This window comes from Macaca nemestrina, chromosome 7 (assembly GCF_043159975.1).
Source record: "Macaca nemestrina isolate mMacNem1 chromosome 7, mMacNem.hap1, whole genome shotgun sequence".
Classification (NCBI taxonomy): domain Eukaryota; kingdom Metazoa; phylum Chordata; class Mammalia; order Primates; family Cercopithecidae; genus Macaca; species Macaca nemestrina.
In genome coordinates this window covers 47773766-47783663 of record NC_092131.1, presented here as the reverse complement: position 1 = coordinate 47783663, position 9898 = coordinate 47773766, and the positions used below count along the sequence as shown (strand labels likewise).

General features: G+C 43.8%; 1 protein-coding gene across 3 annotated transcripts in view; it reads left to right on the top strand.

Moving 5' to 3' along the window:
* The first annotated feature begins 465 nt into the window (after positions 1-465).
* The window catches only part of LOC105473647 (protein phosphatase, Mg2+/Mn2+ dependent 1A), a 53127-nt gene continuing 43694 nt past the window's right edge, over positions 466-9898 (top strand). The window contains exons 1-2 of one of the 3 annotated variants that reach the window (XM_011727550.2): positions 4365-4507; positions 5233-5334. Coding sequence is in view for 1 of the 3 variants with exons in the window: in XM_011727551.2 (XP_011725853.1) it covers positions 564-762 (199 nt within the window). In the remaining 2 variants the exon portion in view is untranslated. Of the gene's footprint in view, positions 763-4364; positions 4508-5232; positions 5335-9898 lie in introns of those variants that run through there. The other 2 variants (XM_011727551.2, XM_011727549.2) reach the window with 2 other exon arrangements.

The following is a 9898-nucleotide window of genomic DNA, read 5'->3' as shown; positions in this document are numbered from 1 at the left end:
CCTTATTTATTTTCTTCACAGCGTGGATCACAGTATGTAATTTCCTGTCTATCTGTTGACTTATTTGTCTATGCCTCTTATTATTATGTTGGCTCTTTGTGGGTAGGTCTTGCCCATTGATGTCATTATCTACCTCCAGTGTCCTACATAGTGCTTGGTGCACAATAGCTGTCTGATGAACAGATGAACTTATCTGACAAAATCCATGCTAGTACTGTAAGGCTGTGGCCATATACGGCTATCTTGAAGTAAAAGCCTACCCTAAAGACTATCCAAGGCTTGGCCTGTGGTGTTCACAGTTGCCCAGGTTTCTCTCAGGCCCCAGGATGAGCCACAGTGGTAGCCTAAGACTGGTGGCTGCTCCCCTCTGCCCCGCCCTAATGGGGCTGCCCCAGTGATGTCACACAGGACAGGATTCTCTCATCCTTTTCATTCTGTAACAGTCCTCTATGCAGCTAAGTTTCTCATAACACATTATGATGTAGGGGAGGGAGGAAGGAGGGCTGAGGTAGGGGGTACACCCTCTCCCTGAATGAAATTCATTTGGGGCACTGTCTGCTCGCATGTTCTGCTCTGGGACAAAATGGGTGGCAGAAGCTACAATTTGTACTAAGCTAATGAAAAGAGAGAAGACAAGAATGGGGAAGAGAAGGGCGAAGAAGGCAAAAAGAGAAGAGAAGAAAAAGAGAAGAGAGAGAAGGAGAAACGAGAAAAGAAGAAACCAAATGAAGAGGATGTGTGAGAGAAAAAAATACAAAACAGGTAGTGAGGGAGGAAGGAATTGTTGAACCTATGTTCTGGTTGGCTTTCTAACTCTCAAGTAGTGACTGGCTTCAGTGTAAAAGGATGGTGAGGGGTATTCTCAAATACTAGCCTCCTGAGGGAGTCACTCAATTACTGACATATATTTTGAGAGGTCCAGGTAAGTCTGCCTCAAGGGTGACTCTCCTGGAGAGTAATTTGGGAACAGGAATGTAAATCTTTTTTTTTTTAAGTCACAATTATGGAGGAAAGGGAAAGAAAGTATTGCTGACCAGATTGAACTTTAGACTCCACACTACAACCCCTGTCCTCACCCCAAGCCTCCCAATTACTAGGCTATCAACACACGCTAAATTCAGGACTTTAAAGCCAGTCTTGTAGATAATATTTTTCTTTGTTAATTGAAATATAAACAGATTTCCGGCCGGGCGCGGTGGCTCAAGCCTGTAATCCCAGCACTTTGGGAGGCCGAGACGGGCGGATCACGAGGTCAGGAGATCGAGACCATCCTGGCTAACACAGTGAAACCCCGTCTCTACTAAAAATACAAAAACTTAGCCGGGCGAGGTGGCAGGCGCCTGTAGTCCCAGCTACTCGGGAGGCTGAGGCAGGAGAATGGCGTGAACCCGGGAGGCGGAGCTTGCAGTGAGCTGAGATCCGGCCACTGCACTCCAGCCTGGGAGACAGAGCGAGACTCCGTCTCAAAAAAAAAAAAAAAAAAAAAAAGAAATATAAACAGATTTCCAAAGCAGAGCAAGATAATTTTATAATATACCTATAAAAATTACTAAAATGTTATCATCGTGGCAATATATTCCCACTAAAATCTTACTATGAACATCCCAAATATGTGTAGGAGGCCTGGCAAAGTCTTACAGTTCAGAAGATAACTTTCAATCCTGTTTTTTCAATGTTCTTTTTCCCTTCTATTAGTCCCCCCACCTTAGCAGAAGGTTTAATAAAAGGGGATATGATGATATTAAACATAGGTAATCAGACAATATTCATATCTTCGTTTCGAATTTTAAAATGTTAATCTTATTACCCATGAGCTTCCCAGTTCATACCAAAATGTCCCAGCAAGCTGTATTCAGAAATAAAAAGTAGTAGGAAGGTGCCGCTTCATCGGCAGACTGTACACTGTGTAGACTCCTTGCAAACCTCTTTCCGTTCATATTTTCTATTTCTCTCCCTCTTCTGCTACAATTGACCCAGATTCTCCAAGTGCAGAACAGAGAGAAGAAAGGTGTGGAAGCCTAAAGGAAGGAAGCAGAAAGATAGGCAGGCTTTTCAAGTTTTCTACTGTCCACTATTCTCACTAGTGACCCAACTTCTGCTTACGAATAAGAAAATTTGTCTTTTAAGAGCGCTCCAAATGGTTGCCACATGAGCTTTTCTAGTTCAGAATGTTAATGAGTCCACCAGCACGCTACTCATGCTGTTACTTGTCTGGACTACTAAGGATTCCAAAAAGGTAGCGTTTCAAAGATCTTTGATCTAATTTTTTTTGGGGGGGTGGGGAGGTATGTGGAGAATTAGGAAATGTATCCTCAGATGATACTGAGACCAAATGCATAGTGAATTTTATTTTTATTTTGTATATCTGGAAATGATCCATGTTCATCTTCTTCTAAGAAATTCTAACCCCAAAGATATTGAGTAATTTTTGCGTTCCTTGACGATTTGGTTTGCCAGTGACTGGCGATTATACATTTGATCCTGTTGTTAGGTTCTAGGTCTAAAAGTAAAGGAAACAGAACCTTCCCCAAAGTCATGTTGAGAAAATTGGAGATGGCTTTTTACAACTTTAAAAGCAGTTAAATGCTTGCTGAATGCCAGAAAGAATGAATAGTTTGCTTTTGATCTAAGAGTTGGGGCAACAAAATGGTTTAGGAGATAGAAAGTAGTAGGGTGCAAATTGCTGTAGTAAGCTCCTCAAGTAAAACAGAGAGGCCTTCAACATAAATTTACCTTTTTTACTGGCCAGAACTCAATTTGGCCAGTAGAAGAACCTGCCTTCTACAGTGAAGTCTTTGTTTTGTGTGTGCATCAGAACATCTTTTAAAAATACGGACTTTTCTTATAACTTCTTTTCCTGTGAATGTGTAGGTCAAATTTGTGAACCGGTTAAGCCGCTGACAAGAGAGGGAAGGGCACCCCAGCCAATGGGAACTCATGCTGGTGATGTACTGCTCCTAGGCTGCGATTCATTGGCTGCCTAGGGTTTGTCATTCTATACCCGGCGTCTGCAAGCAGCGTGGGTCGGGTTTTCTAGCTAGCTGAACTGGATTTTGGCAGCCGGCACGTGCAGTTTCTATTAACTTTAGCTCATCTCTACCTCTTAACAGAAGCAGCTGTTATGTTTCTGATTATTCTCCTGATTTTGAAAAATCCTATTTCCTTCACCTACCTCATTGGAGGTCATTGGAGGTCCCCTGGGACAGAATCACGTGATTATCTAACATGTGCAAATAAATACAATGTGGAATCCCCTGAGCTACAGAGGGAAAACCTGCCAGAAAGAGCATGTGCCCCGTGCGTGAATCAGCTGCACTCGCACGTGGGTGGGCGGTGGTAGTGTGCGTGTCTCTGCCCTTCGGGACGCGAGGTGTGTGGCCGTGGCACCTGCTTGGGCTTCCTGGGGTCACTGGGAGAGGAAGGCTCTGGAGGCGTGGGACTCTGGGGTAGGGGGGTCCGGCAGCTGCCTGGGATCCATCATGGGTTCGAAGGGCAGCGGCCAGACCGCGACGGCGCCCAAGAAGGGTGGACAGCTCCGGGTCTGTGATCGGGGCTGCGTGTACACCATCTTCGCAGGGAGTGGGGTTTGTATCTGCAGGCCGGTAGAAAGCCAGGGCTCGGGGCGCGGACGCCGTAGGGGTAGCTTCCAAGTCCCTACTTGGCCAAGGGCCAGGCATGGAGGGGCTGTCCATCTACTGGGCACCGAATAGTCGCACATTCTGTCCAGTCCCTGACGCCAGAACGTGAAGGCCCGAGTCCTCGCTGCTATCCGGACCCCGCTCCCTTCGGCTTCAGCCTGGTGCTCCAGGCCGCAAGGGGACGGCGGCGGCGGCAGCAGCGGAGAAAGAGGCTGGGTAGGGCAGTGACGTCATCTGTGGCGGCCCCTCCCCCGCCCGCCAGCCTTCGCCGCAGTTCCTGCCCAACGACATCCGGGTCTCTGTAGCTGCTCGCCGCGCCGCAGCTGTAGCGGCGGTGGAGCCAGCGGGGCGGGGCGAGCGGAGGGTGGGGGAGGGGCGACGCGGTCGTGAGCGCGCCTGCGCGGGGCCGCGCTAGAGGCGGCGGCGGCGGCGGCGGCGGCGCTAGGGACGGGAGCGCGCGCGGGAGGTAGAGAGCAGTGGTCTCGGCGCCGGTCCGGCCCGCAGCTTCGGGTCCTCAGGCGGCTGCTGCTCCGGAACGGGTGGTTGGGGAGGGGGGGTGGGGGGACGCTAGACAGGTGAGGCGCGAAAGCGATGAATCCTCGGCTCTTCCTCCTCCTCCTCCGGGACCCGCTCTCTGCCTCCCTCTCCAACGCCCGGATGATCTGAGCCGCGAGGGCGCCGAGAGCCGGGGGCCCGGACGCAACCCGGCTCCTCCCCTCCTCCGCCCCCTCCCCGGCCTGACCTGGCCCGCCGCTGCCGCGGTGACCCCCTCCCCGGCTGCCGCCGCCGCCGCCGCGGTGACCCCCTCCCCGGCTGCCGCCGCCGCTGCCTCGGCCGACCAGGGACCTGCCCGCCTGCGGCTGCTCCGGGTAAGTGCGGCGCTTGGGCCGACGGCGGGCGGGCGGGCGGTGCGGGCCTGCGCGGCGGCGGCGGCGGGCAGGCCTGGGGCCTGTAAACAAGCCGGGCGTCTGCCCGGGCGCTCCCGGGAGGAGACGCGACAACTCCACCCCCTGGCCGGCCTCCTCCCCCGAGCCGGGCGGCGGGCGGCGAGGGGTTAACGCTCGGCGAGGGCGGTGGCGGTGAGGCGGGGGCGGGGTGTTTGTGGCGGCGGCGCGGGGAGGGGGCGCGACCCCCTGGCCGTCCGCGGCCGGGAGGGGTGTTTGTGGCGGCGAAGCGGGCGAGGGCCGCGGGCCAGCCTGGCTGGAGAGCGGCCTGCGGAACTTTTCCCGAGCGGGGAGGGGGCGTCCTCCCGCCCCTACCCTCCCGGGCGCGCCGCCCCTACCCTCCCGGGCGCGCCGCCCCTGCTGTCCTGGGCTTTGGCCCCTGGGAGGGAGGCGGGGAGATTTCTTTAGAATCGGGCTTAGCCTCGAAAAACCTAATTCTGTAGAAATTGCTTAAGGGTTTACAGGGGGCAGGGCTGAGAAGCTCCTTCAGAACTCAAGTCAGTGAGTGATGCCTCCAGTTCATTCATTATTAAGGCATCGAACACATCCATTGAAGTAAATTCCGATTTCTCATCCTTTTAGCTACGTAAATTGGGTAAAACTTCTTGATGTTAGAGCTTGGTTGAGGTATGGTTCTGTTCTGCTTGTAGATTTTAATTAAACTTGGATCCTTTTCTTGAAAGACAGCTGGCTGTGGAGAGCCTTCTACCAACTGCAGTTTTAGATACGTTTTGAAAATTTCATCACCTGAGGTATTTTTCTTCTCTCTCCTCAAACACCACATTGTACTTATAAATCCACAAAGGTCATGCTTCAGTTGTCCAAGCCATGGGATCTGTGTGCTACCCCCGCCTCACCCCGAGTTTCCTGCTAATTGGAATAATGAGCTGAATGTGTTTCAAGAAGTGGTTGGAAGAGTGTGAGAGAGAGGTGTCATTTTCTCAAAGGAAATGATTTTGACATTATTGAGATAAATTAGAAATTTTTAAACATTGTTGTGTAAAACAGTCTTTTCAAACTTGCACGTTGAGGTTTTAAACACAACCACTTTACTGAGTGTGTTTCGCTCCGAAAAGTGGAGGGATTTGTTGAAACACCACTCTGCTGAGACTTAGGGTTCCAGAGCACTCAGGAATTTAGCAGAGTTTGGTCCCCAACTCTCTTTGAAATACTTCACTTTTATACTTTTATCTTGCTACATATTGGGCCTTTTCCAAAGATTGTTTTTCTGTAACTCCTTATTTTACAAATGAGAAAATTGAAAATAAGGAGATTTTCTGTTCTTAGATGTTACTTTTATTGACTTAATGCTTTCTTTACCAATAAATAATTTGAAGCACAAAGTAACATTTCCAAGTGTTACAGTTTTGTTCTTGTTATGTGTAACTTACATGTATCTGATTAAACTTTCAGTCATTTAAGGATGATTACTTTTAACCTGGAAGTTTACAGCAGTACCACATTATTGAAACTATAATGAACTTCCTGCACCACATGGCAGTTGCTTAAGACATTTTAATTTGGTATCATAAAACATTTTTAGATCAGTGAAGTAATTACATTATAGGAAAGGTATATTAAGACTGATAATGTTTGAAGTTAACTACCTCCATTATATTTGAGAAATAATAGTCATCAAATTCCTTTTTGTTTGTATCTTTTTATGTATTTTGTATACATATTGTATATTTTTACATGATGGACTGAGGTATATGACCTGTTGAAGGGAACAGTGCAGTAGGAGACAAGGATTGTTTAGTCATGGCTATGCTCCAAAATATCTGTGTCCATGGACAAGTCCTTTAACCTTTTGAGTTTCAGCTTCAAATCAGTAAAGCCAGTTGGGCAGATTAGATTATCATATGTACTGTCCAGTTATTACATTTTTAAATTTTCTTATCAATATTGTGTGACTAGTCAACATACCTTTGCCAAATAAATACCTGTTATGTGTGAGGCACTTAGATGTTTCGGTGTTCTAAGGCTGGATTTCTTTCTCGGTTCTGTTATATTTAACAAATTCTAAGTTGGTGATGGTTCTTTAGAAAAGCTATTCTTGTAAGCTATTCTTGATTTTTCTTTTGGGATTGGGATGTGTAGAGAAACTCTTGAGAAGGAGAAGGATGGAGATTTCATGGGAGACAGAGGGTGGTTGAGACTACAGGTTTGAACAAGCACAGGACCCTTGGTAGTCTGATGTGAAGGATATTATAAAAATACATTATGAAGGTTTTTTCTGTCACTTCAAGCTGGGTCTTGTTAAACCTTTGAAAATTCTGTAATACCTCATTTGTTTTTGAAAGAAATCTATGGCAACATCATTTTGTCATGTGGTAAATATTGCTAAGCAGTTACTAAATACCTATAGTCTTTGAGTTTGTTCAGATTATACCTAGGCCATTTGTTTACTCTAATAGCTAGTAGAATGTACAGCTGATTTTGCTTTAACTGTGTGTGTGCTTATTTGTAATTTTTAATCAAAGAGTGGCATATATCCACAACGAACTTGTTACCTCTGAAATGCCCGTGAGAACTGGATTAATTTTTTAAGATGTAAATCTATGGTCATGTAGAAATAATGTAGCAAGGTGATATTTTGATGATCCCCTCAAATGATTATCTAACTCTTGCCTGGGCACCTGACTCTGAGTCAGTATACTCTTGAATACTTTCCATCCTTAATCAAATCAGGAGAAAGAGACGGCCATGTAAGAAAATTGACCCTGGCAGGGTTTTGTAAGAGTTAAGCAAGAAGATAAAACAAGGCATGGCCCTGTGAAATATATAAACCTTGGAGAAGGGGAGAAGGTATGGTGAGGCAACTGGGTAAAAGTTGTGTCGTCTTCTATGTTAGGTAGTAATTTTATGTCACAGTGTGTCCTGTCTTCCATCTCAAATAACAAATTTTAAAATTAAGTTGTGTTTATTATTTTGCTATTAGCCAAGATACATAAATTAACTGACCTGGGATTATTAGCCATTCATATATGAAATAAACTTGGGTTAACCTATATCAAAATCAAAAGATTATATTCTTTACTCTTCACTCTTTCTAATGTCTTATGTTCTCCATATTACATAACAATTTTATACTTCATTCTGAGTCTCCAGAATATATTCTTTGATGATTTTGACCTTTGAATGTCCTAGCTATCCATGTACTACCTAGATAATCTCATAACCTGGCTTTTCTTTTGCTGTGGCAGGTCAGAGCTACAGAAAGTAAACAATTGAGAAAGGCAAGTTTCTATATACCTTTATCTGAAATGTAATAGACTTTATAATTTTTGTAAGAAACTGAGGAAAGGTACAGGCTTTTAATGTGTATCAATAAACTAGACTCTGATACTGTTTTTATAATATTAGAGATGTTTTAAGCTTTCCTTGAGTAAGTATGTGATAAAGGAGGGATCTTTGGTTTTTATAATTCTTAATATGTTCATTTAGAATCCATTGACCAAGTGTATGTAGTATCCGTATTTAAGATCTGGATTAAACACGATTAGTTTTTGTGGCTGATAAGATTTAGAATTAAAATCTTTTGAGACTAAACTACTTTTAGATACAGAAGAAAGTAATGAAAGCCATACTTTCTTGGTCATTTATTTGTGTTAGGCTTTAATTTTTTTTCCATAACCCTCTAAAATATATGATGTTATCTTCATTTTATAAATAAGGAAATACAGGGTCAGAGAACCTAAATAACATGCCAAGATCAGATCTGGGTAGATATAAAAGTATTTTTCAAGATATTACTGAGTGGATTTTTCACAATTAGATGAACCTCCTTGTTACCAGGAACCAAAATTTCAAAAGCTAAACATTAACACGATTCATAGATTCCTAGAGTTAAGCAAGTCCATGTAAGTTTATGTAAAGTCTTCCAGTGCAAGACTTTAATGTTTTCTTCTAAAACATTCAGAAAAGATTTAAGAAATTAAGTTCATTTTCTCATTCCCAAAGTTTTTCAGAAGTTAACGAAGCTAAACATTTTATGTCTTCAACTACCATTGTTTAGATTAAGGAATGGAATCCATGTTAATTCTCCAGTGGTTGATATCCTTAATGAAGGATCTAGGGAAATGTTTCTGAACAGATGTAATCAGTAGAGCCACATTGAAGGGCCCCATGGTGGACATGGTGATAAAACTAACCTTTGAAAGTTAGGACAGAGTTTGAGTCCCTGTTCTCCTACTTCCTAGCCAGGTGTTCCTGGGTAAGCTACTTGATTTCTTTAAACCTGTTTTTGTTTGTTTGTTTTTTATGTCAAATGGAAATACTTTTGTTGTAAGGTTATCTTGAAGATTTAAAAAATAATTATATAAATCACTTGAAATATTTTCTACCATGAAGAAAGTGCCAAATAAATGGTAGCTGTTATTATTTATTGAGTATATGAAATCTTGAGATACTTAGGAGTATAGAGACTTGCTTAGTATGAGAGGGTTGTCTTTCAGTATAGCTTTTGCAGTGAGCCTGGAAGCCAAACTAGAGATTGAGTAGAAAATTTAGAAGACATTGTAAACTCTAGGAATTTAGAGCACTTGCATTTGAATAGACTAAAAGTTAAGAGGTAATAGAAGAAAGAGAAAGTTGAGTATGAGTAGCTTTATTTGGCTCTGCAAAGCTGGCAAGACATCAAGGGTTTGGAGTTAATGATTAGGTGGGAATAGATGGTTAAATTGCGGATAAAGAGTAACAGTAATAAAGCAAAGGTGAATGTTCAGGCTAGAATGATCAGTAAGGAAGGACAAGGGTTGGTATCTTGAAGGGGAGTTACAGTTTATGGTGAGAAATGAGCAGGAAGATATCATTGCTACAGGAAAGGATGCAAGAGAGTAAGGAAACTAAATCATTCTGATTAACTCAGTTATTACCATTTTTTAAAAATGGAGTCTTTATAAAAGGCATTAAGGCTTTATATGTGAGTCCTAGGTTAAGTTTGAAAAATTTTCTTGGAATAATGCAGGTCTTACTACTGCAGACCCAAACCAAGATATTAGCATTCCAACTGGTCTCTTTCCTGCTACCATCTTGTGCTGCATCTCCTCCCCCATTCTATTAACCATCAACATTCTTTCTAAAATATGGTTTTTCATTATATTGTTTCTCTCAGTATACTTCAGTGACTCCCTTTTACCTCTGGAATAAAGTTCAGAATTTTTGGTTTGGCTTTTGACACTTTCCATGATTGGACCTCAAGACTAATCTGTTTTAACCAAACTAATACACTTGCTATCTCTGGAACACACTCTTTTCTCTCCATGGATCTTTGTTCTTGCTAATGTGCAGTCTGGAATTCTTTTCTTTCTTTCT